The 22,272-nt window shown below is 50.3% G+C and overlaps 1 protein-coding gene across 1 annotated transcript in view; it reads right to left on the bottom strand.

Moving 5' to 3' along the window:
- CRTAM (cytotoxic and regulatory T cell molecule) overlaps positions 1-22,272 on the bottom strand; it is a 67,868-nt gene that overhangs the window by 23,809 nt on the left and 21,787 nt on the right. The window contains exons 4-6 of the mRNA XM_088481825.1: positions 17,444-17,599; positions 14,357-14,518; positions 12,826-12,891 (exon numbers count right to left, since the gene is read on the bottom strand). Coding sequence (XP_088337951.1) covers positions 12,826-12,891; positions 14,357-14,518; positions 17,444-17,599 — 384 coding nt within the window. The remainder of the gene's footprint in view (positions 1-12,825; positions 12,892-14,356; positions 14,519-17,443; positions 17,600-22,272) is intronic.

Below are 22,272 nucleotides of genomic sequence, written 5' to 3'. Positions count from 1 at the left end.
GCCTCCTAACTATTCCAGTGCATCGTGACTCCTAACTATTCCAGAGCATCGTGACTCCTAACTATTCCAGAGCATCGTGCCTCCTAACTATTCCAGAGCATCGTGACTCCTAACTATTCCAGTGCATCGTGCCTCCTAACTATTCCAGTGCATCGTGACTCCTAACTATTCCAGAGCATCGTGACTCCTAACTATTCCAGAGCATCGTGACTCCTAACTATTCCAGTGCATCGTGCCTCCTAACTATTCCAGTGCATCGTGCCTCCTAACTATTCCAGTGCATCGTGCCTCCTAACTATTCCAGTGCATCGTGCCTCCTAACTATTCCAGTGCATCGTGCCTCCTAACTATTCCAGTGCATCGTGACTCCTAACTATTCCAGAGCATCGTGACTCCTAACTATTCCAGAGCATCGTGCCTCCTAACTATTCCAGAGCATCGTGCCTCCTAACTATTCCAGAGCATCGTGACTCCTAACTATTCCAGTGCATCGTGCCTCCTAAGTATTCCAGTGCATCGTGACTCCTAACTATTCCAGTGGATTGTGCCTCCTAACTATTCCAGTGCATTGTGCCTCCTAACTATTCCAGAGCATCGTGACTCCTAACTACTCCAGTGCATCGTGACTCCTAACTATACCAGAGCATCGTGACTCCTAACTATTCCAGTGCATCGTGACTCCTAACTATTCCAGAGCATCGTGACTCCTAACTATTCCAGAGCATCGTGACTCCTAACTATTCCAGAGCATCGTGCCTCCTAACTATTCCAGTGCATCGTGCCTCCTAACTATTCCAGAGCATCGTGCCTCCTAACTATTCCAGTGCATCGTGCCTCCTAACTATTCCAGTGCATCGTGCCTCCTAACTATTCCAGAGCATCATGACTCCTAACTACTCCAGTGCATCGTGACTCCTAACTATACCAGAGCATCGTGACTCCTAACTATTCCAGTGCATCGTGACTCCTAACTATTCCAGAGCATCGTGACTCCTAACTATTCCAGAGCATCGTGCCTCCTAACTATTCCAGTGCATCGTGCCTCCTAACTATTCCAGTGCATCGTGCCTCCTAACTATTCCAGTGCATCGTGCCTCCCAACTATTCCAGTGCATGGTGCCTCCTAACTATTCCAGTGCATCGTGCCTCCTAACTATTCCAGTGCATCGTGCCTCCTAACTATTCCAGTGCATCGTGTCTCCTAACTATTCCAGAGCATCGTGACTGAGATTGTCAGATCTGCCCGGCAGCACGGCAGATCTGAAGATGCGACGTACGACCTGCGGGGACGCGTATCGGCATCGTGATCGATTTGTCGTCACGATGCGTCGGAATCGGCCAATTCGTGTAAAATATCACCAAGTGTGTAGGTACCTTTAGAGGGGAACAAATCTCCTCTATTAACAGATTATACGGGTGTGATATGTATTACCGCCGGCCGCACGGTTCAATTCCCGACAGCAGCTGCACGACAAAGGAGGAAATCCTGATCGTCCTAAAGGTAAGTATTTACTAACTTAACCCCCCTAACCCTCCTTAGGGGTGCCTAACCCTCCCTCTAAGTGCCTAAACCTAACCCCCCTTCCCCGCTGCCTACACCTAAGTCCCCCGGGGGGGTGCCTAACCCTAACCCTCCCTCCCCCTAGCCTAACCCTAACCTCCCGGGGGGATGCCTAACCCTAAGACCCCCCGGGAGCCCTAAACCTAACCCTCCCCCCCCCCCTCGCGGCTGTCCGCTAAGGCGCCCGGCATCCGCTCAATCGGGATGCCGGGTCGCCGGTCTCCCGACGTCAGGCAAATGACGCCTGTCATTCGTAACTAGTCGGGATAAAGCAGTCTGAAAGCTGGCGGTCGGCATTTAGACCGTCGGCTTCCAGAGTACATCCCGATAATACAAGTGTATATTGAGGAGATGCATCAAACTTCCTAAAGAGGGCAACTGTATGTGGTCATGTCAGTTATAAGTTCCATCATGGAACGCTGACAAGATCGGTCAGTGGACAAGTAGGTGGGGACTGTACACAGGAAAAGGGCAACACATTGTCTGAAGCCACAAGTGCTTCTTGCCTTCGGCCTGGTTAATAGTCACCAGTTGGTTGTGGCTGCAAAAGGCAATGGATCAACTGATTATAATGGGAGTTCTCACATTATATTTTTGGCTCCATGAGTTAGTGCACTGGTGTCAGTAGTAATACACTGTAGTGGGAGAGAGAGAGAAAGTGAAGATGAGCAAAACAACCAATCAGCATGTAACTGTCACGTCCTAGATAAGTGACAGTTAGAAGATAATTGGTTGCGTTGGGCAACTTCTCCACTTTATCTCTCTCCAAAGTTTGATACATCTCTCCCTGCAAGAGAGACACAGTGATAAGAAAGCATCACAACGTTCATTTTAGTCTGTACACCAAATTCTTGTGACTTCGGCCGGGGCTACCACTCACTCCTAGAGCACCAGGGCTCCACTCACTCCTCTCCCTGAAGGGGGAGATGTACCAAACCCTCTATAGAGGACAGGTGGAGAAGTTCCCATAGCAACCAATAATTTGCTAGCTATCATTATATAGAATGTACTGGATAAAGGATAGGTTGCTATGGGAACACATCCACTTGTCCCCTTTAAAAAGTTTGACACGTCTCCCCATGGGTGTTGCACAGCGAGTGCAGGCGCAGGAGGTGGAGGGGCTTCTTCCCCGCGATGCTACCGGCTGCTGCATGGCCTATAAAGGGCTTCACATGGAGGGGAAAGTCTTCAGCTGAGTTATTATATTTTATTGTACAACACTCACATTAAAGGCCTGATTTAGAGCTTCATGTAAGCCCTCGTTTGTAGTGTAAATGTACACGTGTCTGTACTACGCCTGAGCACTGGCGTCCATGTTACATGTGCACGTATATAAGACCTGGCGGCCCATTTATCAATGTATATTTCAGGTATAATCCCCGAAAACACCTGTTTTCAGGGGTTAATCCATACTCACCGACATAACTGGGCAGCTTTCCGGGAGCAGCAGGAGGGGATCTGCTGCTCTCCTCTTCGGGGGGCGGGGCCAGACGGTAGAAGTCATTAGGCCCCCACCCCCTTTACAGAAAACCCCCGTGATTCGCGGATCCGTGAGGAGGGGCGGGGCTAAATCTAGGAAGTGGGCAGGATGCGGGCGATATGCCTACTCTTCCGGGGGTGCGGGGGGGTTACCTGAAAAATCGCGAGCCTCCGCAATTTCCGGGAGAGTAGGCATGTATGGGTTAACCACAAATATTTAGTATCCCCCCCGGATGTATGAAGGAGGGACCGCAGCATATATCTCAGGTACCTGCGGTGATCCCTCCATTCCCGCAGGTAGCCGCCTATCCCATAGGTTTCTATGAGGGATGCGATGCTCCCAAATTTACCACCATCCGGAAAGCGATGCATTGCCTCCCCGGCAATAGCGGCGCAGCAGAATCCCCGGCACTGCCCGGCAGCTCTACGGGCACATCACAGGGACGGGCTCCTTTTCGGTGCTCGTGTCCCTGCATGCCCCATATGTTACATCCGGGCGATATGTTCGCTTATTGGTAATGTCATGCCCAGATCGCATTGCAATAGCGGTCATTAATAAATGGGGGCCTCGGAGAGTAAGGTCAGAGGGTGCCCAGCGTAAGCTGAGTACAGTGAGGACTATACAGTTACAGCATACTTGCCGACAATCAGCTCCAGCCTTCCGGGAGGGAGCTGATTGTCGGCTAACAGCGGGGGGGCGGTCATTGGGGGCGGAGCCGGGGGCGGGCCAGCCAGTTGGTGGTACATTGGGGGTGGAGCCGCACGATCGCGTCATCGTGGCTCCGCCCCTCTTCACAATGCCGTTATTTTCGGCAGTGTGAAGCAAGGGGTGCGGCCGCGATGACGCAATTCAGCGCGAATCGCGTCACCGGCTCCCCCGCTGCGGGGGTTTCTAGTCTTTTCAGGGGGGAGGACGGGAGGGTCGGAGGCTTCCGGGAGGGTAGCCTGCCTTTCCGGGGAGCCGGGAGTGGCAACCGAAAATCGGGAGGCTCCCGGCAAAATCGGGAGGGTAGGCAAGCCTGAGTTACAGGTATGGAGATGAGGCCTCATATGATGTGGACACCTCCCCAGATAGATGACGATTGATGAGGTGATGACATCACCAGCAGCATTCTATAGAAGTTTCTGATTGGCTGTTTGCTTACTGACCCCTCCAGCTCATTACTATTCTGACTATATTATACCAAACGATGAACATCTATGCAGACTCCTTATTGGTCATCTCCACTAGGATCTCTGCAGCCATTGGCTGTATAAAGCGGTAAGTGGCAGATGTGGGAGTGTTCTGTACCTCATTATATTTTATATGGAAAATGAATGACTATCACTGCCAAGGCTCTATTTCTCTTGTACCTGACACGTTAGTACATTGTGGGATCTATGTACTAAGCAGTGATAAGTGACAGAGTGAAAAGTGATAAGTCTGTGATAAGTGCCAGCCCAGTGGCGTAACTAGGGCAGGGCGAGCGGGGTGCGTGCCCTGGGCGCCGTGGGACCGGCGGCGCGGGGGGGGGGGGCGCCGCTGGCCACTGTACCGGCCCGTCCTAGTTAGCCAGTGTAGCGCTGACCGCAGTGTGTGCGGTCAGCGCTACACATTTACACAGGACCGGCGCTAGGCTTCCAGCGCCGGTCCTGTGCTGCACAGCTGAGCCCCTTCCCTCCCCCTGAGCGCTTGCCCAATAGCACCAGGAGGAGGGTGGCAGGCGGGCTCAGACTGTGCATAACACACACATCGCCACCAGCACTGGCGGTGATGTGTGTGTCAATCAGCAGCCAATGAGAGTCAGACAGACTCTCATTGGCTGCTGCTGCTGCACACACATCGCTGCCGAGCGGCTGCGATATGTGTGTGTGAATCAGCAGCCAATGAGAGTCAGATAGACTCTCATTGGCTGCTGCGCGCCCACTGCAAGAGCCGGACTTCCGTCCGGCTCCTGCAGTGGTAATGGGAGAAACGTCATGATGTCATGACGTCTCTCCCATAATACAGAGCGGCCCGGGAGGATGGACGTGCGGACGGCGGCGGGAGCAGGAGCGTGGATACAGGTAAGTATTTTTCTTTTGTTTCATTTTTGTGTGTATTTCGGGGGGGGGGCGGGGTGCGCTCTATTACAAAGAAGGGGACTACTACTGGAGGCACTACTGGGGGGGATACTACTGTGGGCACTGCTTCAGGTGGGGGGGACCAGTACTGGGGACTACTACTGGGTGGGGGATACTACTGGGGGCACTGCTTCGGGGGGGGACCACTACTGGGGACAACTACTGTGGGGGGATACTACTGGGGCACTGCCTCGGGGGGGGACCACTACTGGGGGGATACTACTGAGGGCACTGCTTCAGGGGGGGGCACTACTGGGGGGGATACTACTGTGGGCACTGCTTCAGGGGGGAACCACTGCTGGGGACTACCACTGGGGGGGGATACTACTGTGGGCACTGCATCAAGGGGGACTCCTACTGGGGGAACTATATAAAGGGCACTGTATAGGAGGGACTCCTACTGGGGGCACTATATAAGGGGCTCACTACTGGGGGCACTGCACAGGGGGGTCCACTACAAGGGGCACTGAAAAGGGAGAACCACTACAGGGGGCACTGCATAAGGGGGACAACTACTGGGGGCACTGTATATGGGGGGTCACTACTGGGGGCCTGCATATGAGGGTTCACTACTGGTGGCACTGTATAAGGGGAACTAATGGGGGGCTGCATAAGGGGGACCACTACAGGGGGGCACTGTGTAAGGGGCACTGCATATGGGGGACCACTACTGGGGGCCTGTATAAGGGGAACTAATGGGGGGCTGCATAAGGGGGACCACTACAGGGGGCACTGTGTAAGGGGAACTAATCGGGGCCTGCATAAGGGGGACCACTACTAGGGGCACTGCATAGGGGGGGGACTGTATAAGGGGCACTGCATTACGGTGCAAATGGAAAGAAATGTTCCCAGTGACAAGAAAGGGATGTGTGTCATGTTGACATGCCCCATTTTTCAGTGGCCACGCCCATTTTTCGCCACACACCTGGGGCGCACGCACATAGGGGGGGGGGAGCTACATTTTCAAATTTGCCCTGGGTTCCAAATACCCTAGTTATGCCACTATGCCAGCCAATCAGCTCCCAACTGTAATTTTTCAAACACAGCCTGTAAGATGACAGTTGGAAGCTGATTGGCTGGCACCTTATAACAGACTTATCACTTTTCACTCTGTCACTTATCACTGCTTAGTACATAGACCCCTATATTGTGTACGAATAGGGTAATGCATCTTTTTCATTTATTAACAGCACCGTCAGCCTATCACGTTATCACCAGGTGTGAGTAAATACCTGTGCACCTGGGGCAGAAATAATGCTGCTATTTGGGCTGGTCGTACCTTGCGATAGCTGTGACTCAAAATGCGCACGTAAAGGCCGCAGTTTTTGCGTCAGACTTACTACGCATAAATTCATGGCACGAAATGCAGCAAACTCCAACAGGTAAATGTCTTCCACTATCTACTGCTCTCACACGTTCCATTGTCCGTTAGAGAGTCAGCTCCTATCACCAAGGCTGATATACCTATAGTTATTACCGCCAGATGCATTTAATATCTTGTCTCCCTGAGTTTTGATGAGCACCGGGAAGACATGAAATTAATAATACCAGTATTACATTTTATTTTGCTATTCGCTACATGATCTCTTTAGCAAAAACATCCAGATTCTTTTTTTACATGCTTCCTTTTAAATCCACTCGTCCGTTTTTCGGGGGGGACATTTGTTTTTTTAATGCTTAAAGTGGCCAATATGCGATGCCAAATACATTCCCCCTTTCAGTCACTAAGCGCTCCTTTGCTATTGATTGAAGTGGTGTGTAGCCGGCTTGGTGCAGCGAGAATGCGAGGTGTTACAGCCTTCGTTCAGCCATTGATCGTCTCCAGGTGGTTTGTACCCCACCAGCTGGGATTAAGAACATTTGCCGAGCATGAAAGCCATTTCACTCTATAAATGTACAAGTTGACTGTGATGCCAATACCATTACCACTAATTCTGTACCCAGCTTCCTGCTTTCACCGCTGACATGTCTGCAGCTCCCCCCCTGATCAGAGAGGGACATAGCAGAGGCCTGGGGCCGGGGCGAAGGAGTGCACGGAGTATGCGTTAACCCTTTCAGACGCAGTTGCAACACTATGAGCGCTAATACATGCCGATCTAAGTGCTGGAGCAGCTAATTCAAGATTAGGCTTCACAGCGGGGATATCAAGGCGGTGGAGGTTGGGGGCCCCTCTGTGAAGCCTAATCTTGATTTACTGTCGCTGTTCCAGCACTTAGATCAGTACGTATTAGAGCTCATAGTGTTGCAACTGTGTTTGAATTGGTTAATGCATATTCTGTGCACTCTGCCACTGATGGGGGAGGGGTGGGGGTGTAGGTGGAATTTAAGGTTCTACTGAATGTACTCATTTAAACAATGCAGATTTTTAACTACACTGCAGGTTACCCCAAGGCCCACATGCAGAATCGAGGGAACGGCCCTGCGATGCCCCGGTAACCTCCGAGGCCTTCGTTCTGTTATGAAAAGACGGCATCTTCTAGACATGGGCGCCCGGAACATGTGCCCACCGCGGCTCAGAGGAGGACTCTATTCTCCTTTGTATCGAGCAGGGCCCTCCAGATTGCTGCAGGGACCCTGGTGGGGGCACTACCAATTCTCACCCTCACAGTAGTTCCGCCACTCTCCTTTGATGCCTCGGGAACCAGGATGTAGCGTTAGGCGCAGTAATTCTGCGTATAGGGTCTGACGATTCCAAAGTTCATTTCTCTAACTGTTTTCCGTCAACAAACGTAACCGCTGGAAGATTATCTGAGGTCAGGACAGTGCAACAAGTGCAGCTCTTAGACTGTAAGCTCTGTGGGGCAGGGCCATCTTTACCTTCTGTTGCATATCAATATGTCTATTTGCATCTTGATCCATTATTGAATGTACAGTGCTGCGTAATGTTGGCGATATATAAATATATTCTAAGAACAATATGGACAGGACTGGGTTTACGGCAGGGTTGCCTACCCTCCCGATTTGGCCGGGAGCCTCCCGATAATCGGGTGCAGCTCCCAGCACCCCGGAAAGGCAGGCAAGCTCCCCGCAACTTACTGTTAACCCCCGCTGCGAGGGCGGCCAGTGCCGCGATTCGTGCTGAATCGCCTCATTTTGGCCCCGCCCCCTGCTGCACATTGCCTGTATTATCGGCATTGTGTAGCGGGGGCGGGGCCAAAATGACGCGATCGTGTGACCCCGCCCCCTGTGACGCCTCCAAACGTCAGGCATCTGTCCGGACATGATCCCTTTTCCGGCCACGCCCCCCCCCCCCGCTACCCTGCTGATCTGGCTGCTCCCTCCCGGAAGGAGCAGCCAGAAAGTCGTCAACTATGGTTTACAGTGCCTGGGGCTTATTGTACATAATAAGAAATGGGGATCACAGAGGCAGCAGATGGTAAACAGGGCACCAATGAGTGTAGGGCTGGTGGAAATGGAAGTCAAAGCATTTAAGTTATTTTTCAGTATCGCTAACCCGACGCGTTTCAGCTGCACTAAAAAAGAAAACGCGCATTACAAAGAGGCTGCTCTGGGGGAATGTGAAGCTGTTTTTAGAGCCGCAGGACTGTTGACCAGGATTCCTGATTTGACTCCTTTAAGGGTGTCATGGTGAATTCTTATCCTTTGTCCCAGAGTTGATAAGTGGCAGAAAGGATTTTACATTTTATGTACATATATTTGATTTGCAAATGGAATACTGGCAGCCTGTGCTTATACTTCAGGGACAAACTAAGGGCCTGATTCAGAGCCGGATGCTATTTGCGCTCGCTCGTTCAGAAAAAGGGGCCGGATATTTCAATAGAGCGCTCGCTCTTTGCGGTCTGTTGACGCCTCTATGTCTGAACGAGCGAACGAAACATGCGCTCGCTATTTTGTAAAAAACGCCCCCTGGCCGCTAGCATCCTACGTCATCTCCGGTATTTATTAGATTAATCGAGTACATCGAAAGGCGTCTGAACTGCTCGCAGTGCTTGTGGTTGGATTTTCCTACCGCAATCATGCGAGCAGTTCAGGCTAAGAAACAACCAAGTGACGTGGCCGATGACGCTGCTTTGTTAATTATGCACACCCTTAAAACGCCCGTTTTGACCTTTAAGCACGCCTGCGTTCGGATCTCCACTCCCCGTTTTCAAGCACCTTCCCCTGTTACCACCCACATACGCCTCCTTCTGTCACTCAAATTAGCAGGCATTCACTATTTTGCGAGCACACAATTTCCGACTGCAATGACTGGTTCGCGCATGCGTATTACAACCCATACGCATGCCCAGTTGTGCGAACATCGCTCGGAGCGAACGAGCGGCCGCTTACGAGCGGCTCTGAATCAGGCCCTAATATTGGATCGGTAACGGCATCATTAGTGTGTTGCAGTGTTTAATATAATGCCCAGATGCAGCAATCCTAAGTGGGTGAGTCGCTGGAGACTGCCGGGGCTTGTCATTGCTCCTTCTGCAGATTGTATTGCGGAATCATCTAAGTTAAAATCGAAAATGATTACCGTGTTGTGTAAATCATTGGACCCCACCCCTGTACTTTACAGTTATTATATAATAATCCGTAAACCAATCCATTCCGGAGAGGTACTCACAGTACAGAATAAAATACTACAGGATCGATAGTTAACCCTCATCCTTTATTTAAAATGTTGAATCCTTTTCTCTATTACACTGAACAGTAGTATGGTAACTATAAACATATTGTACGATATGGTGCCATCTACTGCACATGTTAGGAACAGCAGCCTGAGGACATTATTCATCTGCTCATAAGACTTGCAGAAAACGCCTAGCAAATTACACTTGTGGGATTAGGTCAGTCATCCTATGTGAGCTACAATGACATAAAAAATACTTTTGCTTCGTTAACTAATGAAGTTGACATTTTCCAGGACAGCCATACATGAGTACTGTGGGGGCGATTCAGACCCGCTTGCTAGGAAGCGATCGCTCGTAGCTGGACGATTTTTGCAATCTGCGCATGCGTAAGCATCGCAAAGCACATGCGCGAACCACTGTGAAAGATCGGGAAGCGCTCGCTCGCCCAGCATAGACAGGCCAGTTGAATGAGTGACAGGAGAGGCCGTTTGTGGGTGGTAATATGGGCAGGCCACTAGAAACGGGGGAATGGAGATACGAACGCAGGCGTGCCTGAGTGTTTCATCGCCGTTCAGAGGCGTGCATAATTAACAGGCAGCGTTATAGTACACATCACATGGTTATATTTCACACTGAAGTGATCGCAGTGCTTGCGTCAAGGTATAGTCAACCCCAAGCGCTGCGATCGCATCCGATGGTGCTCGATGTACCAATGGTTTCATGCACTTCCAGGAGATGAAGTGCACAAGTGGGCGTCTTATGAATGGCTGGTGGGCGTCTGCATACACAAAGTGATCGCACGCCAAGACATAGTGGGCGTGCTAATGCCTTGCCGTACGATCGCCTGCCTTGCTGGGGCTGTGCTGGATTTGCATATGCTGGGAGCGAGCGAATGCATCTAGCGAGCGGGTCTGAATGAGCTCCTGCGTTCCTAGCAAATAAATAGGACAGATGTAGAGATAAGCGGTTTGGTTTTGCTGAAAACCGAACACACCCGAACTCTGGGATTCTGAGTCGAACCGAGGACCTGATTCAGACCCGGTCGCAAGCGCTGAGCGCTCGCAACCGGGTCGATGGTGGCCCACAGCGCATGCACACGACGGAGCCGGCTCCGTCGTGCGCATGCGCGAGACCCGGCTAGCGACCAGCACTCCATCACTCCGGGTCTCGCAACAAAGGGGGCGAGCTGTCGATGCTGAGTGACAGATCGCCCCCTTTGGTGGGTGGGCCGGGGGGGTGGCTGCCCAAACGGAGGCGTTCCCATGAGAACACCTACCGTTTGTGGGCAGCCCCACTGATATCACAAGTGATGTCAGTGGGAGAGCCTGCGGCTCTGTTTGAGCCAAAAGCTCTCTGGGGCTTGCGGCCACGAGACCCTACCACAAGGGTCACGTCGCAAGCCCGATGGTCGCGATGGTCTTGGATAGCTCGTCTTGCGAGCGCTCTTTCAGAGCGTCCGGCTCTGAATCAGGGCCCGAGTCCCAGATCAGGTCTTCGCTTATGTTCCGAAACTGGATCTCGGGTTTTGGATTGCATGTATTGTAAACAGGTCCAAATTACATGATTTTAGCTGTTTTTATCAATTTTAAAGAAAACCGAATCTGAGCCAAAACACTTGAGGATGGTCTTGCAAAAACCATAAACACTTGAGGGTGCTTTTGCCAAAAGCATAAACATTTTGATGGTGGTTTTGCCAAAATCAAAAAAGGGTCCGCGCAAATCTCTAGACAGTAGTCCTATATAGTCCTATATACCGTGAGCTAACGAGTAACACCCACTTTGTCAGCTAATTCCCGGGACTTTAAAGCTGTGGCATTTATATGGCTTTGATACATATTGAGGCCTAGAAGTGGACATTTCATCTCAACGATCCAGCACAAAGTCCTGATTGCAGATTTTCCATTAAACACAGAAAAAAAGAGATTTGCCCCCCAGCACACTGCAGCAAAAACAATACTTAAATCCTCCATGATAATAGAGATTTAGAGGTATTAGTTACATACATTTGCAAATATATGAATAAACGCCAGGCCAATCGTCAAGGCTCCTCTATACTGGCATCCCTAACATTAAGGGGTTCACGTCCGAGAAGCAAGGCACCCCAAAAAATTTTTCCAGCCAAGGGCCATCACCAGGGCATCACACGAAAAAGGGAAAAAGGTGATAGTGAAGTGTAAAGAAAAGATGTGTAAGGATAAAACAATAAGTGTTAATGAAATAAGAAAGAATTAAAATTACATATATAATATACAAACAAATAGAGAAGTGATATAAAAAGTTTTCCATTAACCAATATGTGCTCTGTCCAAACTAAACACTGACTGCCACCTCATTTGTTCCTTTTACTCAAAAGCCTTTCTAGAATTGTGCAATCCTGTTACGGAAAGTTCTTTGAGGGTTTGTATTCAGGGAAAATATTATGATTTTCTGGCTTCAAAAACTAGTAAGGAGGTCACTATATAGCCTGATACTGAGATTTACACTAATGCAACCGCAACTGACATCTCTGACGGGTCACAATTGCTAAAATAGGCTAATGGCTTCCAAAGCACAGCCCAACATAGGGACGCCCGCTGCTGCCTTCTCATATCCGTCCAACAACGTAGAATAGCGTAAACATCGGTAACATCGATGCAGATCAGGCAGCCACGCAGCCTCTAAGTCAAGTTCGAACTCTCTCAAACATAGCGTCTCTCCGGGGGGGCTCAGAGAGCTTTCATACTCTGAAGGAGATTGCCATTTCTAATTTATGCACGCCCAAGGAACGGCGTTTAAAGGGTCAGACACGTTTGCGTTTTCGTAGCACACCCCATTCCCCATTACCTCCCCAAACGCTGACTACCTGTCACTCAACTTGCGAGTGAATCTCCTGTGCAGGTGTATTCGCGAAGCAATCGCTGCTCGTGCGAAGTGCGGCCTTCGCGCATGCTCATTGGCAAACGATCGCTCGATCTCCGTAAATATCGACCTTGTGTATATCTGGGAATCAGGCCCCTGTATCCGATCCATCACATCTGTGCAGACCATAGTCCTCCTGTTTAGCTCATATTGCTTTGTACACAGGATTATGTTCTAATCCCCTCATTATGTAATAAGATGAAGCCTTACCTGTGGAATGGGGAAAAGCCGGTGCAGTCGTTTCATGTTGTGCGATCTGCGTTCCAGAGACGGTCGCTGCAACAACAATTTATAATTACAACTAATAAGTGCAAAACTACTCATTAATTTATCACTGATAATAAGCAAACACCGGCGTCGTTTCCCTAATCAGCACAAGATCACACTGATTATAAAAATGAAGTAAAAGATATAAAAACCAGTCTCTCCATGTTGACATGGACTCCTGTGAGCGGCTTTGTGCCTCTATGGATGCAGCTGCTGCCAGTAACACGCCCACTTTTGCCAAACCACTCCCCCCATCACCTCCCAGATACGCCCACTAACACCCGCACTCATTGAGATCAAATTAGTGTTGTGTCTCCGGGCTGTAACAATCGGGAAGATTGCGCGGTATGACTGTGGGCCTGATTCAGACCCGCTCGTGAGCGCACAGCGCTCGCAAGCGGGTCGATGGTCCCTTACTGCGCATGCGCACACCGGCTCCGGCGTGCACATGCGTGAGACCCGGCCAGCGACGGGCGCTCCGTCGCTACGGGTCTCGCACCAAAACGGGGCGGCTGCCAAGGCGGGCAGGGGGGGTGGCTGGCCAAACGGAGGCGTTCCCGAAGAAACGCCTGCCGTTTGGGGGCAGCCTCAGTAGTGAGCTTCCGACTCTATTAGAGCCGGAAGCTCACTGGGGCTTGCGATGGACGAGACCCTACCACAAGAGTCTCGTCACAAGCCCGGTGGTCGCGATGGTCGCGACCATCACCTGGCCGCTCGCAAAAGCTGTGGGTGGTCGCCCACAGCTTAGCGAGCGGGCAGGAGGCCGGCTCACAAAAAAAAAATGCCGCCCGGATTCAGAGCGAGCGCTCTGAAAGAGCGTCCAGCTCTGAATCAGGCCCTAAGGCGCATTGCACAGTACTTATAACATCAGGCCCAAAGACTCTTAGGGAGGAATTCAATTGGCCGCGGCAATTTACAGCGGCTAATTGATCCCCCCCAGGGGGACGGGATGCAATTGTACTGCGTGGAATTTTTTTTTTTTTAAATTACCGTTTTTCGCCTGTGGAAAATGAACAGGGCTAATTGAATTCCCCCCGTAATATGTGAAAACAAAGTTTTATATTTACAAACTTCTCAGCCTGACTGGTTACCACCCAGATCGTGTAAGTATATAAGTGATGTCGGAAATGAGGTGTGTGCAGGTGTTGATGTTGCAGAGTTATGTAGGCACACACCAGCGGATGAAACCATGAACAGTCCAGTTACTTATCCAGTGGTGTTTTTTTATTGGTGTTTTTTTAATTGATAGATATAGTAGGTACAGCCGTACTCACTGTTACATGCACAATGGTGATGGAGCGAAGTGGGGTTCTATACATTACACAAGACGCCACCTTCAGGATTAATATAACCTTTATTGCTCCGCTGTGGCCAAAGACGCAGCACTGGCTCGGACTGCGTCAGTTTTTGAGTCGGGCCCAAAGAGACTAATTCAGAGTTTGGAGCCAAGGGTAGAGTGACACTAAGTACTCACATAACATGTGGAACCTAAAGGATGCAGTAAGGTTTCCTGGGGACAGAGTTCTGTGTCTCACAATACATATGGCAGCTGACATGTGGGAAAACGCGTTGATCCGCAGCGTACTGCTGGCTGTGCATCTGCTTCCATAACTGTCAATGGTATTATTCTTATTACCTTCAAAACAGAAAGGGACATTTATTAAGCAAGGTGCAGTAACTCACGGCAACCAGGGTCTGTCAATTATCTCATACAGTTTAGAAAATTACAGGAAGTGCCTGATTTGGTGCTGGGGGTCACAGCTTTATCTGTGCAAAGTTACCAGCGCACCAGTTGTCGTCAATATCCCCCCTTCATATGAGTCTTAATTTTTTGGCTTACACTTCTACTCCTGCAACTTGTCATAAGTATATTGCTTCTTCTAGGTGACAGCCCAGCTTGGATATCATCAACGTATCCAACTGAAGCTCTGTGTTGTATGCATGGATAAATATATTGAAGAAATGCCTAATAATATAAAGATCTGGCTAGAAAGATAAAAAGAAAAGCAATATTTCTATAAATGAACGTCATCTGCTGGTGGGATAACCACTTTATTTCCTGTTATTGTAAGAAGTGAGACACTAGCAGACATCACTCATGTGTGGGCAGACAGTGATCTGAGGCAAAGGGGCTTATTTATTTCCGATATCTGCTGCCATCTATTTTCCTTCGCAGAATCAGCCCTCATAGATTTGTATGGGGGCTGCTTAATTGCCAAATTTACCAAGATCCGAGTAAGTGGCTGCACGGCACAGACATTCCACTGACTCCGAGTTTGGCTGCAGTGTACAGATATTCCACTGACTCAGAGTGTGGCTGCAGGGCACAGATATTCTACTGACTCAGAGTGTGGCTGCAGTGTATAGATATACTGACTCCAAGTGTGGCTAGAGGGCACAGATATTCCACTGACTCCAAGTGTAGCTGCAGGGTACAGACATTCCACTGACTCCAAGTGTGGCTGCAGTGTATAGATATACTGACTCCAAGTGTGGCTAGAGGGCACAGATATTCCACTGACTCCGAGTGTAGCTGCAGGGTACAGACATTCCACTGACTCAGAGTGTGGCTGCATGGTACAGATATTCCACTGACTCAGAGTGTGGCTGCAGGGCACAGATATTCCACTGACTGAGAGTATGGCTGCACGGTACAGATATTCCACTGACTCAGAGTATGGCTGCACGGTACAGATATTCCACTGACTCAGAGTGTGGCTGCACGGTACAGACATTCCACTGACTCAGAGTGTGGCTGCACGGTACAGATATTCCACTCACTCAGAGTATGGCTGCACGGTACAGATATTCCACTGACTCAGAGTGTGGCTGCACGGTACAGATATTCCACTGACTCAGAGTGTGGCTGCACGGTACAGATATTCCACTGACTCAGAGTGTGGCTGCTGGGCACAGATATTCCACTGACTCAGAGTGTGGCTGCAGGGCACAGATATTCCACTGACTGAGAGTATGGCTGCACGGTACAGATATTCCACTGACTCAGAGTGTGGCTGCACGGTACAGATATTCCACTGACTCAGAGTGTGGCTGCACGGTACAGATATTCCACTGACTCAGAGTGTGGCTGCATGGTACAGATATTCCACTGACTCAGAGTGTGGCTGCAGGGCACAGATATTCCACTGACTCAGAGTGTGGCTGCACGGTACAGATATTCCACTCACTCAGAGTGTGGCTGCACGGTACAGATATTCCACTGACTCAGAGTGTGGCTGCACGGTACAGATATTCCACTGACTCAGAGTGTGGCTGCACAGTACAGATATTCCACTGACTCAGAGTGTGGCTGCACGGTACAGATATTCCACTGACTCAGAGTGTGGCTGCTGGGCACAGATATTCCACTGACTCAGAGTGTGGCTGCAGGGCACAGATATTCCACTGACTGAGAGTATGGCTGCACGGTACAGATATTCCACTGACTCAGAGTGTGGCTGCACGGTACAGATATTCCACTGACTCAGAGTGTGGCTGCACGGTACAGATATTCCACTGACTCAGAGTGTGGCTGCACGGTACAGATATTCCACTGACTCAGAGTGTGGCTGCATGGTACAGATATTCCACTGACTCAGAGTGTGGCTGCAGGGCACAGATATTCCACTGACTGAGAGTATGGCTGCACGGTACAGATATTCCACTGACTCAGAGTATGGCTGCACGGTACAGATATTCCACTGACTCAGAGTGTGGCTGCACGGTACAGATATTCCACTGACTCAGAGTGTGGCTGCACGGTACAGATATTCCACTGACTCAGAGTATGGCTGCACGGTACAGATATTCCACTGATTCAGAGTGTGGCTGCACGGTACAGACATTCCACTGACTCAGAGTGTGGCTGCACGGTACAGATATTCCACTGACTCAGAGTGTGGCTGCTGGGCACAGATATTCCACTGACTCAGAGTGTGGCTGCAGGGCACAGATATTCCACTGACTGAGAGTATGGCTGCACGGTACAGATATTCCACTGACTCAGAGTGTGGCTGCAGGGCACAGATATTCCACTGACTGAGAGTATGGCTGCACGGTACAGATATTCCACTGACTCAGAGTACGGCTGCACGTTACAGATATTCCACTGACTCAGAGTGTGGCTGCACGGTACAGATATTCCACTGACTCAGAGTGTGGCTGCACGGTACAGATATTCCACTGACTCAGAGTGTGGCTGCACGGTACAGACATTCCACTGACTCAGAGTGTGGCTGCACGGTACAGACATTCCACTGACTCAGAGTGTGGCTGCACGGTACAGATATTCCACTGACTCAGAGTGTGGCTGCACGGTACAGATATTCCACTGACTCAGAGTGTGGCTGCACGGTACAGATATTCCACTGACTCAGAGTGTGGCTGCACGGTACAGATATTCCACTGACTCAGAGTGTGGCTGCACGGTACAGATATTCCAATGACTCAGAGTGTGGCTGCACGGTACAGATATTCCACTGACTCAGAGTGTGGCTGCAGGGCACAGATATTCCACTGACTCAGAGTGTGGCTGCAGGGCACAGATATTCCAATTACTCACCGAATACCTCTGTGTGGCTCCCATCCACCAGCCAGGTGAGCCTGGGACAAGGCCAGCTTCCCACTGTCTGACAATGTATAGCATATTCATCCTTCCCAGCGTTCCGGCCTTTCCCAGGGATATGAGTGACTTTTATCACAGGCTGGGACGGGACAGCTAGGACACAATTGCATATGTTATATTAGTTATATACAGAATGCTGCATCTACTATAAGACATGATCCAATAATAATATTGTTTTTGTTTATTCCACCATGCTAACACTGTAATAAGGTATTATTACAGAACTGTCTGCCCTGAGTCATTTCATTATATATGCAGTTTGTGTATTTATTCTTTATATGCTTAGGGCCTGATTCAGAGCCGGACGCAATTAGCGCTTGCTCGTCCAGAAAATAGGGGTGGCTATTCAAATCAACCGTTCGCTCTTTGCGGTCTGTTCACGCCTCTAGGTCTGAACGAGCAAACCAAACTTGCGGTCGTTTTTTTTAAAAATACGCCCCCTGGCCGCTCGCATCCTACGTCATGTCCGCTATTTATTAGATTAATCGAGTACATCGACCAGCGTATGAACTGCTCGCTATTCTTGGGGTTGGTTTTTCCTACCACAATCATGCGAGCAGTTCTGGCTATAAAATAACCCAGTGACGTGGTCAGTGACGCTGCTGTATTAATTATGCACACCCATAAAACGCCCGTTTTGACCTTTAAGCACGCCTGCGTTCTGATCTCCACTCCCCGTTTTCAAGCACCTTCCCCCGCTACCACCCACAAACGCCTCCTCCTGTCACTCAAAATAGCAGGCATTCGCTATTTTGCGAGCACACGATTTTCGGCCACACTGACTGGTTTGCGCATGCGTATTAAAATCCGTACGCATGCGTAAATGTGCGAACATCGGTAGGAACGAACGAGCGGCCGCTTACGAGCGGCTCTGAATCAGGCCCTTAATACCCTCTGGGGATGATGCTGGTTTGAACACAACCCGTAACTGCCCCAGTGTTGCATGAATAGAACTAAGCGCCCGATTCAGACCCGCTCGCTAGGATGCGTTCGCACACAGCCAGCCGATTGTTTGCATTCTGCGCATGCGTACACCAGTGAGAGCGATGGGGAAGCGTGCGCTCGCTGCGCATAGACAGCCCGGCTGACTGAGTGACAGAAGAAGCCATTTGTGGGTGGTGACGGGCTGGCCACTAGAAACGGGGGAGTTTAGGTGCGAGCGCAGGCGTGCCTGAGCGTCTTAACGCCGTTTCATAGGCGTGCATAATTATGAGGCAGCGTCATAATACACGTCACTTGGCTGTATTTCACACTGAAGCATTCGCAGTGCTTGTGGTAGGGTGTGGTCAGCCACAAGCGCTGCGTTCGCTTCCAATGGTACTCAATGTTACCGATGGTTGCATACAGTTCCTGGAGATGACGTGCGCAAGTGGGCGTCTTAAGACAGGCTGGTGGGTGTCTGCATACACAGAGCGATCGCATGCCTAGACATAGTGGGCGTGCTAATCAGGGCCGGATTAAGACCCACATGGGCCTGGAGCTGAAAATGTTCAAGGGCCTATACTGAGAAGGGGAAGAGCTGTAATAGGTGCTGTATGGGTGTAGTCAGAGTAACCCTGGTTTATACACCCCCTAAACTATGATCACAATGTCTCCCTAACTACATAGAAATAGAAAAATTGCATAATTTTTTTTTTTTGGAGGGGGGGGACTAGAAAAGTTATTTAAATACTTAAAATGTATGGCCAGTTAGGCAGCTGGTAATCATACTGTCATGTTGATGGGCCTATTTTTGTGTGAAGGCCTGGAGCTGGAGCTCCATCCGCCCCATTGTTAATCTGGCCCTGGTGCTAATGCCTTGTCGTGCGATCGCTTGCCTTGCCGAAATTTGCATACGCATCTAGCGAGCGGGTCTGAATCGAGCCCATTTCCCCGTATGCTGAGCTGTACGTGTGTTTGCCAGCGGACCACCCATATATGGCTTTGCCAGCGGACTGCCCATGTATGGGCGCGCTTAGTTTGCTAGCCGTCATCATGAATGTGAGCTTACATCAGATTATACTTGGTGCAAATATTAACAGTTGTGCTAACACTTCCTTCCAACGTGGAATAACCCTTTCTGACCTTTGCCTACACGAGAAGGCCGCGTTACAGCCAAGTTATGCGGACCCTGGCTCCGCTCGCACTGTACTTGCGGACGTTTCTTTACGGAGCATGTGCAGAGTGAATACTCGCATATGCACGTTCAATTCTGCACCAGTCCCTCTATTCTGCACCAGTCCCTCTATTCTGTAACAGTCCTATGCATTTTAGAATTACACTGACTTACGGCACTACAACTACTGTATATAAGTGACACTTTCACCTGTAGTGACCATTACACACTGGTGCTCTGGTCTCTGGTGCTTCTCCGCATAGCCCCAGAAGAATACCTTGCTGCATAGCATGGCATAATGATTCATACCTAACTAGCGATCCGCTCCGGCTTCGAATGGCAGCAATTGTGAATTTATGGCAGAGGTTCTTTTTAGCCGAGGTCTTATAAGAAGCCTTGTAGACGACATTAGTCGTTTTTCCTCCCGACTTCAACACGAATAGCTCTAGTTTGGACGTGACGCTCAAAAGTACCACGTAAACTTGTCCATGAAAAAATCAGTCACCTCTTACTGTAGGTCAGCCCCGGCCACGTTTTGTGTCTGTCCCTAAGCTTTATTTATTGTCACGCCAAAGCTGACTCTTACCGGGAACTGGACTCGTTTGATATTAAAGAATCGTTTTTCACATAAATTAAATAGGAATGGTAAAAAAACGGGGAAAAACTGACATTTTGTATCAGTAACCAGGGCTTACATCTATTATTCTGTAAAAACCGGATAATACTTATCACTCAGTCTCTACACGTCTATCGTTGTGATAGATCTATAACGGTTTAGGCCGTGTAATCTAAGAAAGCGCTCAGACGCCCGTTCTCTCAGTGACTTGCTTCACTAAAACCGTCACTGCCCGGCTCCCTTGTGTCATACATAAATGTGTCATACACCTAAACCTTTGTACACACAGGGCCGTCCCTAGGCATAGGCATCATAAGCCAGTGGGGCGACTGGAATGCCCAGGGGCGACTGGAATGCCCAGGGGCATCCGACGGCTCTGATGATGCCCCCACCTGGTGCAGCCCCCCTCCCTGCCACTGCCCAGTGGCGTAACTACGGAGGGTGCAGGGGGTGTGGTTGCTATGGGGCCCGGCGGCTTAAGGGTCCTGCCGGACCAGTGTTTACACCCCCTGCAACCTCCATTTGCCGGGCGCCCGCTGAGAGTGTGGCTCCAGCAGGCGCTCGGCTCCTCTCATCTCTCCCCCCCTGGCGCCAGCGGCAGCCGGAGGACAGAGCTCACGCAGTGCACTATGGGAGTGATGTGATGATGTCACCCCCAAGGTTCCGAGGAGTGGGGGCGCCGGGGACGGACGGCAGCAGGCACTGGAGCGTGGTTTAAGGTAAGTATTGTTTTTTTTTGGTGTGGGGGTCATCATATGGGGGCACTAAAGGGGGCATTACAGGGGCTTTACTACTGGGGGCATCATATGGGGGCACTACAGGGGCCTTACTACTGGGAGCACTACAGGGGCCTTACTACTGGGAGCACTACAGGAGCCTTACTACTGGGGGCACTACAGGGGCCTTACTACTGGGAGCACTACAGGGGCCTTACTACTGGGGGCACTACAGGGCCCTTACTACTGGGGGCACTATTGGGAGCACTACAACTGGGGGCACTACAGGGCCCTTACTACTGGGAGCACTACAGGGGCCTTACTACTGGGAGCACTACAGGAGCCTTACTACTGGGGGCACTACAGGGGCCTTACTACTGGGAGCACTACAGGGGCCTTACTACTGGGAGCACTACAGGGGCCTTACTACTGGGAGCACTACAGGGGCCTTACTACTGGGGGCACTACAGGGGCCCTTACTACTGGGGGCACTATTGGGAGCACTACAACTGGGGGCACTACAGGGCCCTTACTACTGGGAGCACTACAGGGGCCTTACTACTGGGAGCACTACAGGGGCCCTTGCTACTGGGAGCACTACAGGGGCCTTACTACTGGGAGCACTACAGGGGCCTTACTACTGGGGGCACTACAGGGGCCTTACTACTGGGAGCACTAAAGGGGCCCTTACTACTGGGTGCACTACAGGGGCCCTTACTACTGGGGGCACTACAGGGGCCTTACTACTGGGAGCACTACAGGGGCCTTACTACTGGGAGCACTACAGGGGCCCTTACTACTGGGGGTACTACAGGGGCTTTACTACTGGGAGCACTAAAGGGGCCTTACTACTGGGAGCACTACAGGGGCCCTTACTACTGGGGCTACTATTGGGAGCACTACAACTGGGGGCACTACAGGGGCCCTTACTACTGGGGGCACTTCAAGGGGCATTACTACTGGGGCACTGCAGGGAGCATTACTACTGGGGGCACTACTACAGGGGCATTACTTTTAGGGGCATTAGTACTAGGGGGCATTGTTACCAGGGGCTTTACTACAGGGGGCATTATTACTACTGGGGGCACTGTGTAAGGGGCATCATTACAGTGGGCATATAAAATATATATATAAAATTATATATGTATGTATGTGTGTGTATATATATATATATATATATATATATATGTAGGGGTAGGGGGCACCAGTCAAAATTTTGCCTAGAGCACCAAGTTGGCTAGGGCCAGCTCTGCCTCCACAAATGCTCTATAAAATAGTGACAGCTGCATCACAATCCGTCCAATGGTTCTCGAGATTATCCCGCACACACAGACAGACG

The sequence above is a fragment of the Taudactylus pleione genome, unplaced genomic scaffold, assembly GCF_031769625.1.
Source record: "Taudactylus pleione unplaced genomic scaffold, aTauple2 ptg000278l, whole genome shotgun sequence".
NCBI lineage: Eukaryota > Metazoa > Chordata > Amphibia > Anura > Myobatrachidae > Taudactylus > Taudactylus pleione.
The sequence above is the reverse complement of the archived record's forward strand: the minus strand, read 5'-3'. Positions and strand labels throughout refer to the sequence as shown.